The sequence below is a fragment of the Ursus arctos genome, unplaced genomic scaffold (genome assembly GCF_023065955.2).
Source record: "Ursus arctos isolate Adak ecotype North America unplaced genomic scaffold, UrsArc2.0 scaffold_4, whole genome shotgun sequence".
NCBI classification, from domain to species: domain Eukaryota; kingdom Metazoa; phylum Chordata; class Mammalia; order Carnivora; family Ursidae; genus Ursus; species Ursus arctos.
Window position 1 is genome coordinate 6,718,428 of NW_026623056.1, and position 23,965 is coordinate 6,742,392.

Sequence of the window (23,965 nt, forward strand, 5' to 3'; positions counted from 1 at the left end):
TCTGTACATTACATCAAAGTACTTTAACCATATCTATAGTAAGAAAGTATATCTTAAACTTTTACGAAATTTCATTTTTTTGAAATACATATAAAGTATATCAATGTGTCCTCCCACTTTGTGTTGGACTGGATGTTTTATATTATGTTAAAAACTAATAGAATTTGCAGTTGAGGTTGGGTTTTGTTGAGGAAGGTTCCTCTATATATGTGGTAAGTTTTCTGTTACTATGTAATCATTACCTTTTTGTCCTTTAACTTAAATAGTTTTAGTTGCTTTTCATTTTATTATTTGACCTCTTTAGTTTGAAATAATTTCAGATTGCAAAAAGCTACAAAAATAGTAGAGATTCCAGTACTCTACTCAGAATTCCCAAATGGAAATATTCTACCATGTTTGCTTTAGCATTCATTCATTCTCCCTCTCTTTCTATATGCACACGTATTTTTTTATATCTGTACTGTTTGAGACTAAGTTGCAGATATGATGTGCCTTTTCTTCTAAATACTTAAATGTATATTTCCCAAAATAGAGGGACATTTCTTGTACCACTACAGTATAGGTATTGTAATTAGGAAATTGACATTAATAGTATGACCGACTCTTAATTTTTATCGGTTGTTTAGCTAATACCCTTTTTAGGAAAAGAAAAAAGTTTTTTCTGCTCTAGGGTCCAATCCAGAATCATATGTTGTTATCTCTCTCTAGTCTCTTCTAATCTGGAATAGTTCCTCAACTTTCTTTGTTTTTAATGACCTTGACAATTTTGAAGAGTACCTGCCAGTTATTTAGTATAATGTCTGTCAATTTGGAGTCATTGATACTTTTAATCATTATTTCTTTCTGGTCTTATCCTATGAGGAAATTTTACTTTAATGAAAATGTAGATGGGTATATTTCTAAGCGTGGATATCCTTCCCCGTTTTTGTTGTTAAATATGCACAATTTCTGGCACTTATATCTGGTTTTCATTAAATCTTTCTTCCTTTTTACCTTTTAGAAACACCAAAGTCTTGTACTAAGTCTTCTAAAAATTCCACTCCGGTTCCTTTGAAGCAGTCAGCCAGGTGGCAAGTTGCAAAAGAACTTTATCAGACTGAAAGTAATTATGTAAATATATTGGCTACAATTATTCAGGTAAAAGTTTGGTTGCAAAATGATCCCTGTTCCAGTGTTCCTAACTAAAAAATCTAGGAGATGCTATTTCTTATAAGAAAATTATATAAGCATAGAATTTGAACATAAAAATGAAAATGTATGACAAATAGCTGCTATTAGGGAAATGCCATACTGTAATAATAGCTTTTATTCATACAGAAATAGCACCTTTTTTATAGTGACTGAAAAGAGAAGGATCCTCAGTAGATGATCTTAGAGGGGACCAGGTTTTATTCAATATAGAACTTTGCAGGTTCCCTGTCACGATACTGCATTTATATTTATATGTGGATATGGTAGGTAACTTTTTCTGAAAATGTGCATTCTAGGAGTCATTGCTTTATTTAGTATTGTATATATGTGAAAAGCAATCACTTGAAGCATAACAATATGGATGTAATTTTTTTGGTCATCCTTTCATGTGTCAAGTTTCTTTAAGTGTGCAGTGTTTAGTCATAAATGTTAAATCATTGCTTTCATTAAAATGTACTAGGAAGTTAGTGCTAAAAAAAAAAGAATTCTGGGGCGCCTGGGCGGCTCAAATGGTTAAGTGTCTGCCTTCAGCTCAGGTCATGATCCTGGGATCGAGTACCCCATTGGGCTCCCTGCTCCTTGGGGAGCCTACTTCTCCCTCTGCCTCTGGCTCTCGCTCTCTCTCTCTCTCTCTCATGAATAAATAAATAAAATCTTTAAAAAAAAAAAAAAGAAAGAATTCTAATGGGTCCTTAAAGGATGAGTTTGAAGAAGATATTAAGAATAAACTGGAATTCAAGGTTCTGAAAGACAATATTAGAACATTATTTTGGCATCTGCAGAAAGAGGGAATAGATTTGTTTTAGGTAATGAAGGAGATTGTCAGGAAAATAAAGTTGATACCATCAAGCTTGTCTTTGAATAGAAAAATAATAGTTTCTGATTGGGGTTAATTTTTAACTGACCTCTATTTGAATTCTTAATATAACTCATTAGTGTTCAGTATAATAGCCTTTAGTTGCTTGTGCCATTGATAAAATGCGTGGATAAGAAATGGAAAGACTTCTTTCTTGGTATTGATGGAGAGGTTATTCTTCACAGTTAATTTGTTTAGCAGTAGTCAAGGGTTTATGAGGCCCTCTGCTGTATTAAACTTTACTTGTTTTAAGTCAGCTTTGCTCTTCTTCCTCAAGGGAAATCATCCTAGATGAGTTTCTTGTTGAAGTTTTTGTAGTCAGCCAAAATGTAGTTGAGTAGCAGAAAATCCCCTTGGCATATACTGTTCATGTACTTTGGTAGCATTTGTTACCCAGAAATGTAAATCCTTTCAAGCCATGGTAAATGCACTGGAGTTTCAGAATTCTACTTTGCATATCAATTAAATTCACTAAAATGCCTTAAAAAAAAGCCTTTAGAATTATAGACTGTAGATAGTTTCATACCACTCTGCTTACTATAAACTCACCCAAGATTTTATTGAAAAGATTGTGGCCTTAAATTCATAATGATGTTCTCTTCAAACTTTATTTTAGGACCGATGTTTTCCTTTTTTTTGAAATTGGATTTGGAAAAACTTAATTTAGCCCCCAAATTAAATAAATATCCAGAAGCCTCTTTATTTATTTTATGTAATATGTGGGTGCCTGTTAATATAGATTATTGTGCCAGGTGTTAAAGAGGATTCCTGTTTTAAAGGAACTTAGACTGGAAGAGGAGATAAAACATACATATTTAATTATAATACCAAATGGAAGGTTATGAGCATCATGAGGGAGGTTTAGATAAGGTATTTGGAGACTTGTGTGGTGAGAGTTTTACTCTTCCAGCTTAGAGAAAGTGTTGGGCTGGAAGTTTCAATGGATTGAACATTGGAAAAAGCATCATAAAGAAGATAAAAATTGAAGTGAATTTTATTTATTTATTTTTAAAGATTTATTTATTTAGAGAGAGAGTGAGTGAGTGTGCACATGCGTCAGGGGGGAGGGAGAAGGAGAGAATCTCAGTCAGACTCTGTGCTGAGCCCAGCAGGGCTCGATCCCACAACCCTGAGATCATGATGTGAGCTGAGACCAAGAGTTGGATGCTTAACTGATTGAGCCACCCAGGCTCTCCTGAAGTGAATTTTAAAGTATGAGTATGATTAGTACATGCAAAGAATATGGGTAGGGAGTGTATTTGAGATTGTGCAAACACTACAGACAATTGACGATATTTATCATTCAAGGTATTATGACGAGTGTAGGGACATTCGAGTTTAGGGTGAGTTAAAGAGACTAGGGTGGGGGTGGGGTATGGATATAGTGAGATTGGAGGTAAGGCTGCCAATGCCAGACCAGAGAAGGCCTTTGGGTCATCTGTAATCTAGAGAAGAATTTTTGAGGGGAAGGGAAAGATGATATCTGACTTGGATTTTAGAAAGATAACTTGGTTCACTTTGAAGGAAGTATTGAAGAAGGAAAATTGTGGAGGCAAGACCAATTTGAAGGTGATTTCAGCAGTCTTGGTTAGAGATTTTAAGGACCTGAACCTCTTAGGATAGTATCAGTGAAAATGAAAAGAGGATAAATTTGAGAAATGTTGGAAAGATAGAATCAGAAGTTTTTGGCTGTCTAATTTTATATAAGGATTAAAGCAAGCACAGGAGAACTGCTTTTGGATAGTTTAACATGTCTTAAGACTGTTGGGAGTTTTTAATGAACCTTGATGTATTTTGTTTGTCTGAATATTTCTGTTTAGGATTTTTAATTAAATGCTGACTAGGTAAAGGAGTGTTTATAAATGATTACAAATATCTTCGAAACCTCTGTTGTGTTTTTTTCCCCGATCCTAATCCTTTCCCTTCCCTCAGAAGTCAATCAGCATTTGGAATTCTGTGCTTATCTCATTACCCTTATAGTTCTATCGTATACATGTAGGCGCACAAACTATATGCATGTAGCCATGTTTGTTTTTTTTCTTTCTTTCTTCGGTATTTTTAGTTGTTTTTAGCAGGTAAGGTTCATTTATTATTGCAGAAATGGAAGGCCTGAAAAATATATTTGTTTATAATATGTATTTATATGTACATGTAAATATTTTGGATAAATAAACTTACAGAATTGTAGTTCTTAAATCTAGTAACAATTCATAAACTTCATGTAGTTCTTTACTATTTGTAATGTATTTTCCTTTTCTCTCTCTCCTTTTCTTTTTTTTTTTCTTTCTTCATCTTCTCTTCCCCTTTGCACTATTGGCATTCATTTTACGTTCACATATATTAAGACCCCAACAATACATTACTATTTTTAGTTTGAATCGTCAATTGGCTTTTTAAAATTTTACTTTTTAAATTATCGTACAGTGAAATTTGTACAATTCTGTGAATTTTAACACACAAAATTTGTGTAGCCTCTACTACAATCAGAATACAGAACATTTCCATCCCCCAAAAAACTCCTGGTACTTCTATTCCTTTATAAGTCACACCCTTTCCTCATTGCAACTCCTGGTAACCACTGATTTCTTCATCACTGTACTTTTGTCTTTTTTGAGAATGTCCTATGAATGGGATTACAATTAATATAACCTGTTGGGACTAGCATTTTTTAGCCTTTGAGGTTCTTCTAACTTGCTGTCTGTGTGAATAGTTTGATCCTTTTTATCGCTGAATGGTATACCACAGTTTTATTTGGTGACTCCTTAAAGGACATTTGGGTTGTTTACAGTTTGGGTGATTATAAAAAGAGTGTTACCAACATTTGTGTATAGGTTTTATGTGAATATAAATTTTCATTGCTCTTGAGTAATGATAAGTAATAATAAGTAAATGATAAGTAATGTTGAACTTTATAAGAAACTGTCAGACCCTTTTCCAGAGGGGTTATACAATTTTGCATTTCCACCAGCAATGTGTAGGAGTTCGGTTGCTCACATCCCAACAAGTTTTGATATTATCAGTACTTTTTATTTTAGCCATACAGATGAGTATGTAATGGTATCTTATTGTGGCCTTAGTTTTCATTTCTGTAATGATTAATGATGTTGAACATCTATTCTGTGTATCTTTTTTTGTTGAGATAACTGCTCAAGATTTTGCCCATTTTTAATTGAGTTGTTTCCTTCCTGAGTTTTGAGAATTCTTTGTATATTTTGAATACTAGTCCTTTGTCAGATATGTGAGTTGCAAATGTTTTTCCCTTGTCTTTAGCATGTCTTTTTATTCTGGGCTGAAAACTTTTAAATTTTCATGAAGTCTAATTTATTTTCAAGTTTTTTTCTTTTATAGTTCATGCTTTTGATTTCATATTTAACAGCTCTTACCCTAAGCCTAAATTACAAGATTTTCTCTAATGTTTTCTTCTAAGTGTTTCATAGTTTTAGGTTTTTTGCTTAGGTCTGCGATCCATTTTTAGTTTATTTTTTTGCCTAGGGCAAATGATGTTTTAGTACCATTTGTTGGATGGCTAGCCTTCCACCATTGAATCTGTCAAAAATTACTTGGTCATCTTTGTGTGTGTTGGTTTGTGGACATTTTTCTATTCTATTTATCTTGTATGTTTTTCCATTCACCAATATCACAGTCTTGAATACTGCAGCTTTATACTAACATGTTCCTCTGCCTTTACATTTAATTTTTAGAATTAGGTTTTCTTTGACTATAAAAAGTCCTGGAGTTTTGATTGCCATTGGGTTAAATCCATAAATCAATTTGGGGAAGAATGGACATTTCCTTCTGTGTTGAATCTTTCGATCCATGTCTTCATTTATTTAGGTCTTTGATTTCTTTCATCAGCTTTCTATAAACATCATGTACATATTTTATTATACTTATACTAATTTTAATTTTTTATTGTAATTGAACTGCTTTTTGAATTTTGGTTTCCACTTGTACATTACTGGTATATAGGAATGTGATCTGTGTGTGTGAGAGAGGGAGAGAGAACATACACATCTGTTTGCGACCTGTGACCTTGCTAAATTCATGTATTCTAGGTTTTTTCCTTTTATTTTTTTAGATTGCTACAAGTAGCAATGTAGACATAAACAGTCTTCTAGTTTGCAATCCAGTCTCTTTCTCCTAAACCAAGTTTCTATGCTACTATGTTAAGACATTTAGTACTTATATTAAGTGTATGTCTGGAAATAACTGCTTATTGTCTTCCTTAGTAACTTGAATAGAAAATACAAATTACTCGTGTATTCTAATAATTTTAATGACTTGTAGTACTGTGTGGTAAACTTTTATTAGATTCTAACAACATTTTATTATAAGAGTATGTATACACACAGTTGCGTAAATAAATAGGATAAAATAGAAAATGTTATAAGGAAAAAGTTCTCAAATTTAGGGAGAAGTATTTTTTTAATTACTTTTTTTTTCCATCAACATCTCCTCTCTCTCTCTTTTTTTTAAGGTTTCATTTATTTATTTGCAAGAGAGAGAATGAGAGAGAGGGAGAGCGAGCATAAGCCGTGGGGTTGGTGGGTGGGGAGGAAAGGCAGAAAGAGAAGCAGACTCCTTGCTCAGCAAGGAGCCTGATGTGGGGCTCTATCCCAGGACCGTGGAATCATGACTTCAGCTGAAGGCAGACGCCCAACAGACTGAGCCACTCAGGCATCCCTCAACATCTCTCTTATCACTGTTTATATGTTTGCTTTTTTTTCCTTTTCCCACAATCTATCTAAACTAGTCTTTTTTTTTTTTTTTTTTTTTAACTTTTAGTTATTTCAAGTACCATTGGAAGAGGAAGGACAACGTGGTGGGCCTATCCTTGCACCAGAAGAGATTAAGACTATTTTTGGTAGTATCCCTGATATCTTTGATGTGCACACAAAAATAAAGGTAAATTTTATATGTTAGGTTGGTAGGAATTCTTTTTGGATTGTGTTTATTTAATGTTTTTTTCAGCTCCTATTGATTGGCTAAATGAGTTTTGTACCTAAAACTTCTTATTCCCTTATTTATTCCTTTGAATCATTTATGTCCCTTTGCTCTTATGCCTTATTAATTTGTTGTTTGCCTGGTTTTTTATTTTTTTATTAATTCTGAAAATAAGGAATTAAACCATATCAAGTCTTTTCTATAGAGACATGTGGTTGCTAGTGCTAATTTTCTTATTTTCCTAATGTTCCTCTCAGGTCGTACGTTTTGTTTTGCTTTGGATTGTTTGAAAAACTGTGAAGCTGGAAGAGACTTAGAGACCATTTTGTTCATTTCTCTATTTCTGGTCAGATAAATAAAAAAACAACATAAGACAATGCTATCTTTTTAAGGATTTTTCCTTTGATGAAGGGTTCATGATTTACAGGTGTCAGTCTCTCATAGTTAAGTAATTTTGGGGCAGGTTTAGCTGAACTCTTGCAAGTAGTTAAGCTTTATTTCCTCTTACTTTTCCTATGAGATGCTTGAGCAAAATTGATCAGTTTTCTCCTCAGAACAGTCCATATTAATGTTTAGTCCATATTCCAATAAAAAGATCAATCTGAATTAAAGAATGTATTTAAACAAGTACATTAAAGTACTTTTGATTTTACTGCACATTATAAACAAAATATAAAAGATCTATAAGTTAAGAAAAATGCAATTTATCAAACACTTACTTTTATATTTTATCAAAACCCACAATCATATTTCAGTTATTTCTGGATCTAAAGGGAGCTCTGAAGGAATCTTTATTTTCTTAAAAAGCTACAGAGTTTCAGCCTACTTTATCCTTATGTCCAGTTAGGTTTCTGAATATTTGAAAAGTTTTCTTTTTTTTTTTCTTTCATAAGAAGCACTGAGAGGCATAAAGGTAGAGTGGTAAGGCAAGTAGGTTTTCATCTTGGTGTTCTACCGCTAATTTGTGGATCTATTTGAATTTGTGTCAGTCATTTATCCAGTCTGGGTGTGCAAGTGCTCTTCTAATATAAAATGTTATACTGTTATGTGTACAGGATCATAATCTCAGTTGAGAAAATCATGTTCTCTGATTCACTGGAGCTTTGAAAGTGATTGTCACTCTTTAGTTTTCTCATGTGTAACAATTCTTTAAGCTTTGTCTAGAAAGTTGGATTATGCACAAGTAATGAATCATGGAACTTTACATCAAAAACTTGGGATGTACTGTATGGTGACTAACATAACATAATAAAAATTATTATTAAAAAAAAAGAAAGTTTGATTACCAATATTTCAACTATTAGTTGTTTTTTAGCTGATTTCAGGTTTGTCACACATTTAAAAATTTCAGTGTGTGGGGCTCCTGGGTGGCTCAGTCGGGTTAAGTATCCGACTCTTGGTTCTGGTTCAGGTCATGATGTCAGGGCCGTGAAATTGAGTCCCGCATCAGGCTCCATGCTCAGAGCAGAGTCTGCTTGAGATTCTCTGCCTCTCGCTCTGCCCCTCCCTTCCCCCCACTGCTTGCACAATCTCCTTCTCTCTCTAATATGAATAAACAAAATTTTTGAAGAAAAAATTTCAAAGCCTGTGTTCTTTTTACCATGAAACCAATACATCTTGTCAAAGATTTGTAAAATCAGGAGTGAAGAAAAGAGGAATAGAAAATACCCATAATTTGGGACACCTGAATGGCTCAGTCAGTTAAGCATCTGCCTTTGGCTCGGGTCAGGATCCCAGGGTCCTGAGATCTGAGTCCCACATCGGGCTCCTTGCTCAGGAGGGAGCCTGCTTCTTCTGCTGCCTGCTGTTTCCCCTGCCTGTGCATGCTTGCTCGCTCTCTGACAAATAAATAAATAAGTAAATCTTCAAAAAAAAAAAAGAAAAGAAAATACCCATAATCTCATCACCCAAATTTAAACATTTTTTAGTATTTTCTTGTTTTTTTTTAATACATAGCAGTTTTTTCCCTTCTTTTAAAATGTAGCTAGCCATCAAGTACTGCCACATCTATTCGAATGTACCAAGAAGTTGGTATTATTGTCTACGTTTTATAGATGCGAAACTGCTACACACAGAAATTTAATTTTTCTGAAGTCAAGTCATCTAATAAATGGTGGATCCAGGATCCAGGATTTGAACACTTGTTTATCTGACTTCAAAGTCTGTTTTCTTAAACCCTAAAGCTATTTTGCTTTTTTTAAAAATTGAGGTATAATTGACATAACATTGTATTAGTTTTAGTATACGACTTAATGGTTTGATATGTGTATATATTGTGAAGTGATCAGAATAAATTTAGTTAGCATCTATCACCACACATAGTTACAAATTCTTTTTTCTTTGTGGTGAGAACTGTTAAGATCTACTCTCTCAGCAACTTCCAAACATGCAGTACAATATTGTTAACCATAGTTATGCTGTATGTTACACCCTCAGGTCTTACCTTATAACTGGACGTTTGTACCTTCTGACCACCTTTGCCTGTTTTGCCTCCCCCGACTCCCATCCTGGCTCTGGCAACCACTTATATGTTCTAATATGAGTTTGGTTTTATTTATTTAATCAGTTAGTCTGGGTTTTTTTAGATTCCACATGTAAGTGAGATCATATAGTGTTTGTCCTTCTCTGACTTACTTCACTTAGTATAATGCCCTCAAGGTTCATCTTTGTTGCAAATGGCAGGATTTTCTTTTTTATGATTGAATAATATTCCATTATATATACATACACGTTTTCTTTGTCCATTTATTGATGGGCACTAGGTTGTTTCATGTCTTGGCTGTTAATAATGATATATTGCTTCTTGATCATGCTGTAGATGCATACTCTTTCAGTATGTAGAGGAATAAACTGTAAACGTGTCCTAAATTTGTAGTTTTTCATTTCATCTTGTTAATACAGTATTCTGAGAAGTTAATACAGTATTCTGGTGTGTATGTATTTTATGGTATTGCGGTTACAGATGGTGGACTGTGGAATAAGACGTATTTGGGTATGAAGTCAGGTAGTTAAGTGCTTGTTTTCATATCTCTAATATGGGGTTAGTAAGTGTCTAGCTTGGGGTTGTTGTGAAATTTTTTTTAAATTTTTTACATATTTGGAAGACACTAAGCCTAGTGCTTGACACTGAGCATTCAATAAATAACAATAGCAATTCATATTAATAATCTAAATTCAGAAGTTGTGTAAACCAATGTTCAGAAGTTTTGTGAAGGATTAAAACTAGCTTTTACTCACTGTGTTTACAACCACTGTGTCTGGCACTTAGATTTCTGTCAGTAAATGTTTGCTGAATGGTGGTCATGCTGTTTTTAAATGTCCAGATCAGGACTGGAAGTCGGTATTCCCTTATCTAGATATTATATGGACACCTTGGCCTCATTCTTAGTTTGACTCCCAAGGTAGTACACTGATGATATTTAGATTAAGATGAGAATTTTTGAGATTGTTGTCAACATTCTCTTTTCCTATGTGTGAATATATCTTCAGGATTTATCAAGATTCGTCCTTGACGGTACAAATCCCTGCTTTTGTATGGAAGTATGATGAAACAAAAGGAAAGGGAGGGATAGGATAGAGTATTTTTTCTTTGTATGTTTATCCTTTGTTAATTTAGTGTAAGTCTCAAGGTACCCTGGTGCTTCTTTCAGGAACAGGTATGTATATTGGGAAATCTGCTAATTTAGTTTATTGTGCAGTGAGCTAGGTAAAAGAGAAATCCATCTTAAATAAGAGTAGATAATAACAGTACAGAAGAAATCTTTTTTTTTTTTTAGTCTCATTTCTTAATTTTTTTTACTTCTCATGCCCTCATCTTTATTTATTTATTTGTTTATCTATTATTAACATAAAATGTATTATTTCAGGGGTACAGGTCTGTGATTCATCAGTCTTACACAATACACAGTGCTCACCACAACACATGCCTTCTCCAGTGTCCATCACTCAGCCACCTCATCCTTCCCTCCACTCCAGCAACCCTCAGTTTGTTTCCTGAGATTAAGAGTCTCTTATGGTTTGTCTCCCTCTCTGGTTTCTTCTTGTTTCATTTTTTCCTCTCTTCCCCTATGATCCTCTGCATTGTTTCTCAAATACCACATATCAGTGAGATCATATGATAATTGTCTTTCTCTGATTGACTTATTTCGCTTAGCATAATACCCTCTAGTTCATCCATGTCGTTGCAAGTGGCAAGATTTCATTTTTTTGATGACTGCGTAATATTCCAGTGTGTGTGTGTGTGTGTGTGTGTGTGTGTGTGTATACACACCACATCTTCATCCATTCATCTGCCGATGGACATCTGGGCTCTTTCCATAGTTTGGCTATTGTGGACATTACTGCTATAAACATTGGGGTGCACGTGACCCATTGGATCACTACATTTGTATCTTTGGGATAAATACCCAGTAGTGCAATTGCTGGGTCGTAGGGTAGCTCTATTTTGAACTTTTTTTTTTTTTTTTTTAAAGATTTTATTTATTTGACAGAGAGAGAGGCAGCGAGAGAGGGAACACAAGCAGGGGGAGTGGGAGAGGGAGAAGCAGGCCTCCCGCTGAGCAGGGAGCCTGATGCAGGGCTCGATCCCAGAATGTTGGGATCATGACCTGAGCCGAAGGCAGACGCTTAACGATTGAGCCACCCAGGCGCCCCTATTTTGAACTTTTTGAGGACCCACCATACTGTTTTCCAGAGTGGCTACACCAGCTCGCATTTCCACCGACAGTGTAGGAGGGATCCCCTTTCTCCACATTCTCACCAACATCTGTCATTTCCTGACTTGTTCGTTTTAGCCATTCTAACTGGTGTGAGGTGGTATCTCATTGTGCTTTTGATTTGTATTTCTCTGATGCCGAGTGATATTGAGCATTTTTCATGTGTCTGTTGGCCATTTGGATGTCTTTGCAGAAATATCTGTTCATGTCGTCTGCCCATTTCTTGATTGGATTTTTTGTTCCTTGAGTGTTGAGTTTGATAAGTTCTTTATAGATTTTAGATACTAGCCCTTTATCTGATAATGTCATTTGCAAATATCTTCTCCCATTCAGTACAGAAGAGATCTTAACAAGGAAGAAAAGAAGGAAGTAGCTCAGCTCTCTTAGTTCCATTTGTTTACTTTCTCTACTTTTCTAACAGGCTGTGGGAGCTCTGCTCTGTGTCTTAGAACTACAGAATTCTTCTTTGTTATGGCCAGGAGGTAAATCTGGGAGAATCCTATGGAGAATTCCTGATGTGTTATGGACAAGGAGAAGGAGATGTATCCTAGTGTCTGTGCTAAATTGGGTGAAGCATTTTCCTATAGAAACGTTGTAAGAGATGATGGCACTATGAATAATGCTCTTGGGGGCTTACCTGCCTTTCTGACTCCCCATTTGTAATGGAGAGGAACTATGGTATAGATCAAGTGGAATAATGGAATCTGGAGTTAGACTACTTGAGTTTGAATACTGGTTCACAGCAGTGTGATTTGAGTCAAATTGCTTGATCTCTCTAAGCCTTAATTCCTTTATTACATTGCTCCTGAGGTAACCGTTCATGAAGGCAGAAATGCTTAGTCAACAAACATTAGGAATTCAAAGTTCACCAGAAATAGACTGTTTTTCAGAGTGTCTAGAGATGATATTGCTTTCTGATAGCAATGTTCTTATATAAGTATATACAGCCATCTTACAGTTTTTTGCACATTTAATTAATTTATTTATTTGAGAGAGAGAGCGTGCACAAGCAGAGAGAGGGGCAGAGGGAGAGGGAGACTCCCCGCTGAGCAGAGAGCCCAATGCAGGGCTCTATCCCAGGACCCTGAGATAATGACTGAAGCCAAAGGCAGACGTTTAACTGACTGAGCCACCCAGGCACCCAGTTTTTTACACTTCAAAAAAGGACCACTAGATTAGATTGCCAGAGCTGTAAGTTTTTTCTCTTTTGTATCACAGTTTTCTGAATATTCTGTGTACTTGATATTAAATATATAGGTAAATATAGTTTAATAATAGCTTACTCAGCACTATAATCTGTTAAAGGTTCTTTTTTTTTTTTTTAACAATTTTATTTCTAAATAATCTTTACACCCAATGCGGGGCTCAAACTTACAACCCTGAGATCAAGAGTCATATGTTCTATCAACTGAGTCAGCCAGGCACCCCTCAGGATTCTTCTAAGTACTGAACAAGTATTAATTAATTTAATCCTTTGAGAGAAAAATTATTAATATCCTCATTTTTCAGAATCGGAAATTGAGACACTTAGAGGTTAAATAACTTGCCCAAGGACACAGAACAAACCCTAGAGCTAGTACTTAAAACTAGCTAGTCAGTGCAGAATCTACTACATTATATTGACCCAAGGTTAGTCTCATTTATAAACTTTATCTTTCTTTTGTTTCTTTCAAGTGCAATTTTAAATTGTTAAATCTTAGTTCTTGACTTTTGGGTTGTTAAGTACTTTTTCTGCTACCAGGAGTAATTTTTTTTCCCCCTTTTTAAAACTTTCCTGAATCTGCTAGTGTAGGACGATAGTTAAATTACTTGGTCTCAGGGTCCCTTTTAATTCCTAAACTATTGAAGAACTTTTGTTAATGTGGGTTTTATCAGTTGGTATTAACTGGTTTTGAAATTAAAATGGAAAATTTAAAAATGTTTTTCAAGATGCTTCAGATTTTTTAACAGCTTTATTGAGGTACATTTTATATGTCTTTAAATTCACCTATTTCAAACATACTATTCAATGATTTAATGACTTTACTAAGTGATGCAACTAATCTAGTTTCTGTCTCTATAAATTTGCCTTTTCTGGGCATTTCATACAAATGCAAATATACAGTATATTGTGTCTTATGTCTGACTTCTTTCACATAGCATATTTTTGAATTTCCTGTATGATGTAGCACATTAGTAGTTTGTTCCTTTGTATAGACAGATAATATTCTATTATATGGCTGTGCCACATTTCTTTATCCTGTCACCAGTTGACTGAAATTTAGGATTTTTCCAGTTTTTGGCAATTATGAATAATGCTGCTATGAACATTGTGTGCAGATATTTGTGTGGGCATGCTTTCATTTCTCTTTAGTAGATACTTGGGAATAGAATTGTTGGGTCATATTGGTAGTCTTATATTTAAAACTTTTCAGAAACTGCCAGGCTTTTACATCATTTTACATTCTTATCAGTGATGTATGGGGTTCAAATTTCTCCACGTTCTCGCCACTATTTAACCTTTTTTTTAAGCCATTCTAGGATGTGATATGGTATCTCATTTTTTTTTTTTTTTTGCTTTTTTAAGATTTTATTTTTAAGTAATCTCTACACCCAACGTGTGGAGCTCGAACTTAAAACCCCGAGATCAAGAGTGGGGTGCTCCATTGACTGAGCCAGCCAGGTGCCCCTTATTGTGTCCTCGGTATACATTTCCTTAGTGATTAATGATGTTGAGCATCTTTTCACATGCTTATTAGTCATTTTTATATTTGGTGAAATGTGTGTTTAGTTCAGTTGCTCATGTTTTAATTGGGCTGTTTGTCATCTTATTGAGGTGCAAGTGTTCTCTATAAATGCTAGATACAAGTCCTTTATCAGCCATGTGTTTCGTACATATTTTCTCTCAGTCTATTGTTGGTTGTCTTTTCATATTTTTAATGGTATCTTTTGAAGTACAAAAGTTTTCAATTTTGATGAAGTCCAGTTTATCCATTTTTTATGTACTGTGCTTTTGCTTTCATATCTAGGAAATTTTGCCTAACTTAAAGTTTTAAAGGTTATGTTTTCTTCTAAAAGTTGTATTGTTTTAGTTCTATAGTTAGATGTATAATCCGTTTTGAATTAATTTTTGGGTAAAGTGAGAGGGTTCATCTTTTTGTATGTGGATATCCAATCCAATTTAAAAATTATATTAATACATTTAAAGTAATGATAACTCATTATGTGAGTAGCATAAATAATATAATCTTTATGGAGAATAATTTCCAAAGCAGAAATAGTGGGAGAGTGACACTGTTTTACATTTTTTCTGTCTGGTTAAAGAGAAGACCGTTTCTCATATCTGCTTCTGAATTCAGTCTGTTGCAGTATCACACATCATGTAGCTGCTAAGAAACTCTATTGTATGATTTGAGAGAATTAGAATGAAAAAGTCGAATAGAGCTTTAGTATTGTAATGAAAATAGTTTTAATCTCATGAATACCACTAAGAAGATGTTCTGTGGGGGCCTGTGGTTGACACTTGGAGAACTTTTGGTTATAAGAACTTATTGATTAATTTCTACTTTAATGTCACTTTTAGAATTTCAGTCAGGGAATGTATCGTTTCTTGGCATCTCATTTTATCATCTGATTTATGTTTTATTATAATGCTTTTACATGTCTTCTAATTTTTTTATAAATATTTCATATTGTAGGATGACAATAGAGGAGTTTTATAGATCAGGATTAGCAAAACTATGGTTGATGGGCCAAATCCAGTTAGTTTGGGATTTTGGTAGTTTTGCTTGTTTTGGTAAAGAAAGTTTTATTGAAATACAGGCACATTTGGTTGCTTATGAATTGTCCATGGCTGCTTCCACAGTACAAGGACAGAGTACTTGTAACAGAAACCATGTGGCCTGCAAGGTTTAAAATATTTACCATCTGGCCCTTTAAATAAAATTTGCTGACCTGTTAGAGATTACAGTTTCAGATGGCTGATGTTAAATAAGATGCTTCAGCAGCAAGATCGAAAGTAGTTTCTATAATTAATAATAGCAATCAACTTTATAGTTAATAGGAAAAGATGCTTAGCTGTCATATCAATTTGGAAAGTTAGGCTTAGTCTTATTGACTTAACACTCTTTATATTTTCTTAATTATTATTCAAAGGATATTTTCCTCCTAGTCAAAAAGTTAATTCCTTGTTGAAGTGAAAGAATGTGTTATATTAATTGCTTTGCACATCAAATTAAGATACTTCGTAAGGTGCTTCTTTCAAATATTTCAAAAATATTGACAGATGTTGAAGGGATTGTCAAGTTCAAGCTTAAATGTTTCAATTTGTGCTCTTTTAGGATGATCTTGAAGACCTTATTGTTAATTGGGATGAGAGCAAAAGTATTGGTGACATCTTTCTTAAATATGTAAGTATTTTATTTCTTTTTTAGGATTTCAGGTTAAAGCATCATCTCATTAAGTACTCGCAGGGAATGACAGTTACTTGTTTAAATGTGAGAGCTTTCAAAACTTTGACATAGTTGTGTTTGTAAAATATATCGGAAGTGTTCTTGTCTTCTGAAACATATTTGCTATATATAAGTTAACACTTTCTTGAAACCCAAGGTCATTGTTAGGAACACTAATTGTCATACTGTGCTGTACTCACCTTATTATATATCAAGTTATTTGCCTGGTCACAGATTGATTTTCATTTGAAATTTTCTGTAGTTGAGGTTTCTTTCCTTTTTAGTTGATACCATTTTTTGCTGTCATTGTGTCTCTTTATAAAAGCTTCTAATGAACTGCTTTTTCTTTACTAGGGTAGGAACCACATAGCTTATTAATTTTATCAAATAAAGTAAATTCATTTTGAAAGAGGTGCTGAGAATAGGGTTTGTAAGTGTCTTTTAGTCTCTTTGAATATAATTTATATGTTTCAGTTCCTTGAGTTCTGACACATGTAGTTTTCTGAAGCCTTCTCCTAACTTCCATCCTTACCGTATAGTCTTAAACATGTTTTTTTTTCTGGTTGGTTGAGAATTCCAAATATGCAGATTATTGTCACATATCTTTTTCTGCTCACTTTTTTTTCTTTTTTTTTTTAGTTTCAGAGGTAGAATTTGATGATTCATCAGTTGCATACAACATCCAGTGCTCATTACTTCAAGTGTGCTCCTTAATGACCATCACCCAGTTACCCCATCTGCCCACCCTTCCCCCCTCCAGCAACCCTCAGTTTGTTTCCTAGAGTTAAGAGGTTTGCCTCCCTCTCTCTTTTCATCTCATTTTATTTTTCCTTCCCTTCCCCTGTGTTCATCTGTTTGGTTTCTTAAATTCCACGTGTGAGTGAAATCATATGGTGTCTTTCCCTGACTGACTGCTTTCACTTAGCATAATACCATGCTCTAGTTCCATCCAGGTCCTTGCAAATGGCAAGATTTCATTCTTTTTGATGACTGAGTAATATTTCGTTGTATATATATACACTGCATCTTCTTTATCTATTCATCTGTCAGTAGACATCTGGGCTCTTTCCATGACTGTTGTGTCACATGTCTTTTTGATGCCTATTAGTCTCCTCAGTTAGCCAAGACATTTTTCCTTTTTTTGTTCTTGAGTTTTTGGGAATATAATTGATCTTTTAAATGGTGGTTTGGGGGCGCCTGGGTGGCACAGCGGTTAAGCGTCTGCCTTCGGCTCAGGGCGTGATCCCGGCGTTATGGGATCGAGCCCCACATCAGGCTCCTCCACTATGAGCCTGCTTCTTCCTCTCCCACTCCCTCTGCTTGTGTTCCCTCTCTCGCTGGCTGTCTCTATCTCTGTCAAATAAATAAATAAAATCTTTAAAAAAAAAAAAATAAATAAATGGTGGTTTGGATTCGTCAACAAATAATACCATGTTCTTGGGTACTAATTACTATATTCTGAACTTACAGAAGTTTTTAAACTTTGTCATGTTTATATCAATACAATAAGCATTAATATACTTTCGTTTCTTTCTGAGCCTTTGCTTTTCAAGTTTTAGGCTATGTGTACCAGTTGATGCATTTTGGTTAGCAGTTAACTCATCAATGAGAAATTCATAAAATTTCTATATTTAATTTGAGAAGAAACTTATATAAAATTTTCTTTTGCCTCCAGTATGTCAGGTTTTGACTTTATTATTTGACTTTAAATTTTATGACCTAAGGGTAACATGTATAACAAATTAATGTGTTTTTTCTTCTTCTTCCTAGTCAAAAGATTTGGTAAAAACTTACCCTCCCTTTGTAAACTTCTTTGAAATGAGCAAGGAAACAATTATTAAATGTGAAAAACAGAAACCAAGATTTCATGCTTTTCTGAAGGTAATTTGCAATTCTTTCAAATAAAAAATCTGAGAATAATTTCTGAAGGAGTTCATTTAAATTATGCTTTTAGTAAAAATCTATCCATGTAAGAACACCTTAATGTTTAACCTGTTAACTTTAGCCAGACCTGAGAGTGGCAATGATATAAGGCTTCAGAAGATTTAGGTAGCAGAGGCCAAGAGGGAGCTGAGTGAATGAAAATGTTTTCTGGAGGTACTCATATTTTTTAAAGTTGTACATGTTTTAGTTCTCAGACATTTGTCAGTGTGATTTGGTTTTGCCTTTAAGGACTTTTTTTTTCTTTACCAGTGCTTTATTTTGTTTACTCAATGGTATCAGCATACTTAATACTTCAAAAACTGTTTTTTCTTGTGAATGGTGTGGAATTTATAGGAGTGTGCAGAGAAACTCACTTTGTGTTTAAGATGTTAATCCTTGAGTGGCCAGGAGGTCATTTCAGGTCCTGGAAGATTATTCAACCACAGTAGTCTTCCAGAGAACAACTGCCATCCCATCTCTTCTGTTAGTTCTTTTCAGGGCACTAGTACTAAGGTGTAATCTAATAAATGTAAGGTGTTTAATCTTTGCAGAAAACCTTTTTTTTATTGTTAAATTAATTCCTTTTAGATAAATCAAGCTAAACCAGAATGTGGACGGCAAAGCCTTGTTGAACTTCTCATTCGACCAGTACAGAGGTTACCCAGTGTTGCCTTACTTTTAAATGGTACTTGTCTGATCTGTTTTCAGACTATTTTGATTGTTTTTATGGAATTGTTTTGCTCTAAAAATTTTGAAATTCTTTTCATTTTCATAGTTTTCTTAGATTTCAGCATTAGAAGTTTATGTCTTACATAGAAAATATCTTTGTGGATAATCTTAAAATCACAGGTACTACAATAATTCAGTCTCCTAAAATGCTTTGTTACCTTATCAATTACAATGACTATTATTTTAGTTTTTGTTTCTCTACGGAAAGCCTTACATTTCATGGTGTGTCATTAATTCAAAATCAGTTTACATCCATGTAAACAAAACTCACCCACGAAATCACAAGATGAGAGATAATTCATGTCTCAATTTATTTAGTCCTTCTCTGAATCTTTAAAAGTTCTGTATACTTGGTCTAATGCTTACTTTCTTTCTTAGATTGTGCAGAACAGTCTTGAAGCCTGCATCCATTTATTCTAGATCTTAGAGAGTTTATTTTTTTACAGTTAAATTTTATAAATAAATTTTGCCTGTAGCAAAAGAAAAGCATATGTATATGCCTTTACATTTAGCTGACTAAAGTAGTGAATATTTTTAGGACAGGGTCAATTTTTATATTTTTAAAATTAAGTATGAAGACTAAATTACAAACAGGAATAAGTTTGTAATAAAGTATTTTGATACCCAAATGTTAAGCACATTAGTATGGATAGCAGCAGATAAGGAGGCTAATTTTGGGACTGTTTAATCTATTTTTTCTCTTTAAAATATTTTGGGTAATATATTAATTGTAGTAATTTAAAAAATTGATCATTTTTTAAGGGATATCTAATGTAGGTTAGAATAGTTAGTTTATAAGATGATTTCCCCCGTCTTCAAAAGCTGTCCTGTTTTTTAAGATTATAAGGAGACTACATGAACAAAACAGTGTGATTTAACTTTACGAGGCATTTTTTTGATTATTTACTTATCTTCATTAAGTACATGTAGAAATCTATCAAATAGTTTCTAAGCCTTTCTCCTAACATTCCAACTTAGAGACTGGATGGGCATAGTACTAGGGAACCTGGCATGGAGATGGAACATGGCATGAGGAACTTAACCTGGATAAGAGTCAAAGTACCAGTATGTCTTGAACCTCTAAGTTAAACAAAACCTGCTTTCAAGGTTACTGAATGCTCTCTGTGATAGATCCATGGGCTCCAATATGAAATATAACATATAATGACTTCTCTAATTGAGGATTGTGTGTTTTCATTCAGCACTTTGGAGAGACTTTGAGGAACCTAGGTGTCCCCAAGCTTTACTAAAAGGGAATTGAGATGGCAGTGTAAGAAAATGTGTCCATATTCTGAAAATTTAGTCAATAAAAAATATGGAAACCTTAACAAATTTGGAAGAAGAGAGCTCCTAAGAGAACATGGCATAAAATTTTTTTTGAAGTAAAGCTTAGGTAATACCTTTAAAAATTAATCAACCTATCAAAATGGACAGCATTTTATTTTTTTTAAAAGATTTTATTTATTTTTTAGAGAGAGAGAGAGACCATGAGCAGGGGGAGGGGCAGAAGGAGAGGGATAAGCAGATGGGTCCCCGCTAAGCTCCCCAACATGGGGCTCTATCCCAGGACCCTGACATCATGACCAGAACCAAAGTTAGACATTTCCAACTGAGCTACCCAGGCGCTCCAAGATGGACAGTATTTTGAAGTCTTGGATAAAAAACTACTGGGGGTTTTTTTCTACTATTTTTCTAATAATGGAAAAAAACCATTTTATCATAACAGATCTTAAGAAGCATACAGCTGAAGACAATCCTGACAAAAGCACTCTAGAAAAAGCTATTGGATCACTAAAGGAAGTAATGACGTAAGTGCATTATTTCAATTTCTTATTGATTCCTAGATGAAAATGGAATTGTATGACAATTAGAATCATAAATGGAGAGAAAAATGTCAGTAGCAAATTTTTATAAAGTGATATCTTATTTTTCTAATATTTTCACATTAAAATGAGAGAGGAGTATTGTAAGAATACCTTGATTAATCAAAAACATTTTTTTCTTAAGGTATTAAACTATTATGCATAGAAAGTAACAATGATTTAGAAATTCATAATAAATGTGCTTCCGGACATGTTCTTCCTATACCTCCAGTCATAGCATGTTCTTGTCTTCATTTAAACTACCCAAATGTAACTCAGGAAGTTGACCGTGGTGAAATAAAAAGAAAAGATTTATAATACTTCTTTCACTTTTACTTTTGACTTTTTGTTTCTTACCTTGAATTTAATGGAGTACAAATTGGTAGGGTTGGTTGGAGATGTATTAAAAGTATAAACTCTGTGGAATTGACTTGGGTGCTTAACTGTTAAACTTAGGCTAATTACTGTGGGTCTAACTTGGAGACATAGCTCTAATCAGGAATGATCTTTCTTTTTTTAATTTAAATTCAATTAAATAACATATAGTGTATTATTAGTTTCAGAGATAGAGTTCAGTGATTCATCAGTTGTATATAACACCCAGTGCTCATTACATCACATGCCCTCCTTAATGCCCCTCACCCAGTTACCCCATCCCCCTCGCCCCCAGCAACCCTCAGTTTGTTTCTTATGATTAAGAGTCTCTGATGGTTTGTTTCCCTCTCTAATTTCATCTTATTTTATTTTTTCCCTCCCTTCTCTCCCCTATGCTCTGTTTTGTTTCTTAAATTCCACATATGGGTGAAATCATGATAATTGTCTTTCTCTGATTGACTTATTTTGCTTAGCATAATACCCTCTAGTTTCATCCATGCCATTGCAAGTGGCAAGGTTTCATTTTTTTGATGGCTGAGTAATATTTTTTGATGGCTCTGTGTGTGTGTGTGTATGTGTATCGTCTTAGGGATTGTGAGTTCAAGCCCCAAGTTGGGTATAGAGATTATTTAAAAATAAATAAGTAAATAAACTTAAAAAAGATCTTTTATTTATTTATTTTTATTTTTTACATTTTAATTTTTTTGTTTTTTAAGATTTTATTTATTTGACAGCTAGAGAGCAAGTGAGAGAACACAAGCAGGGGGAACGACAGAGGGAGAGGGAGAGACAGGCTGAGCAGGGAGCCTGATGTGGGGCTCCGTCCCAGGGTCATAACCTGAGCCAAAGGCAGATGCTTAACCGACTGAGCCACCCAGGAGCCCCAGAAATGATCTTTCTTGATTATTATAATCAGAAATGAAAACTGTTGCTATTAATTGTTTGCCTCATGGAGGGTGAGGGCACTTCAACTGTTTGGACTTTGTCATCAACATGTTTAATAGATTTAGTTAAATGACTTCTGAGATTCCCTGAGGTGCTTCTATATGAAACAGTTTCTTAAAATACTTGCAAAGGAGCTCTTAGAGACTTTACTAGCCTAGAGAGAGGGTCCAACAATAGAATAATGCTCAAAATAGCAAATAACAGTTTCTGTTTTTGCTGAAAGGGTTACACATGCTTTTTGCTTATGTTTATATTTTATATGTTGATCAGCCAGCCTTCATGCTTTTGCTTTGGTATTTTGGGGCCAGGATAATAGTTTTTTTCTTCAACACTTAATAATTTAACGTACTCTGCACATAATTTATTTTGATCTTTTCAACAAACTATGAAGTAGACAGTCAGTGTTAACTTATGTTCCCGAAAGAGAAAGCTGTAAGGTTATTACTTGCCCAATTTATCTATTTGGTATGTAGAGTACTTTACCAGTATTATTTCGATGGTAGCTTATACTAGTTGTTATTTATGTATAATATGTTTTATAAACAAAGATTATGGAGTAACCTAAGTAGGGAATAGTCATTTGACTTGTTTTCTCCCTTAGAATAGTATCAATTGGCAGCTTTAGGGATAAAGACCCATCCTGATAAGACAGGTGATTAAAGATTTCTTTCCTTTTCAACATTATTTAAGCTTTCTGAGACTTTAAGAATCTTTCTAATCTATCCTTATCCTAAATGCTATGCTCATAATAGGTTTTCAGTAAATGTTGAGTTATAAGAGCTGCTATTTTAATGTTGAATTGTGATGCTAATTTATAAACCTAATAGAGTTTGACCACATCTGTGTTCTTGAGATTTTTGAATATTTAGCCTAGGTTTTAAATGCTTACTATGGTTGATTGAAACTATAATTTTTCAGGAAAAGGAAATAAAAGAGATAGTGCCAATTAACTAGTCCTTGCTATTTAAACAAATGAAAATCCCCTAAAATTAGATTCTTACATTAGTTATACATGCTTAGCTTATTATTTTTTAAATTTTTGTTTATTTTTGAGAGAGAGAGAGAGAGAGTGAGCACGCACAAGTGGGGGGGAGGAGCAGAGGGAGAAACAGACTCGCTGCTGAGCAGGGAGTCTGATGCAGCCCCGATCCCAGGACCCTGGGATCATGACCTGGGCTGAAGGCAGATCCTTAACCGACTGAGCCACCCAGGTGCCCACACATGCTTATTAGCTTATACAGATTAATTTGTTATAGATCGATGCTCTAGTAGCTTTAGTATGTATGTGTTTTTTTGTTTGTTTTTTAAACTATATTATGTTTCAAATATAGTTTGATTAATTTTGGTGTATGTATACTTCCATGAAACCCATCACTAACTACCATCAAGATAAGGGACATTTCTGTCACCTCCAAAAGTTTACTCATGCCTTTTGGTAATCCCTTTTCCTGCCCCTCCCAGTCCTGCTTATGCTAGGGTAACAGCTGCTATTGTTTTTATCGTATAATTTCCATTTTCTAAGATTTTATCTAAATAGAATCAGACAATACATTGTCTTTTGTCAGTCTTCTTTCACTAGCATGATTGTTTTGAAATTAGTCCTTAGGGTTGCTCTTATCAGTAGTGCATTGCTCATTATTGTTGTCCATTGTATGGATGTAGCACAACTGACGTATCCATTCATGTGTTGGTGGAAATTTTGATTGTTTGCCGGTCTCTGCCTCTTACAAATAAAGCTGGTATGAACATTTGTGAACAAGTCTTTCTATGAATATATGCTTTCCATTCTCTTGGATAAATACCTGGTGGTAGGAATGGCTAGGTCATGTAGTAGGTGTATGTATAACTTTTAAAAAATTGCGAAACTGTTTCCAAAGTAGTTGTACTATTTCACATTCCTACCAACAGTATATGGTGAATATCAGTGATTCCATGTCCTTACCAACTCTCACGTGGTTATTTTAATTTGTGAAATTTTAATAGATGTGTATGTCT

At 34.2% G+C, this 23,965-nt stretch overlaps 1 protein-coding gene across 6 annotated transcripts in view; it reads left to right on the plus strand.

Annotated features, from left to right (window-relative positions):
• ECT2 (epithelial cell transforming 2) overlaps nucleotides 1-23,965 on the plus strand; it is a 70,652-nt gene that overhangs the window by 23,121 nt on the left and 23,566 nt on the right. For all 6 annotated transcript variants that reach the window (XM_057306605.1, XM_048214995.2, XM_057306606.1 and 3 more), the window contains 6 exons: nucleotides 1,001-1,137; nucleotides 6,833-6,952; nucleotides 16,026-16,094; nucleotides 17,907-18,017; nucleotides 18,648-18,744; nucleotides 20,515-20,596. In XM_057306605.1, coding sequence (XP_057162588.1) covers nucleotides 1,001-1,137; nucleotides 6,833-6,952; nucleotides 16,026-16,094; nucleotides 17,907-18,017; nucleotides 18,648-18,744; nucleotides 20,515-20,596 — 616 coding nt within the window. The remainder of the gene's footprint in view (nucleotides 1-1,000; nucleotides 1,138-6,832; nucleotides 6,953-16,025; nucleotides 16,095-17,906; nucleotides 18,018-18,647; nucleotides 18,745-20,514; nucleotides 20,597-23,965) is intronic.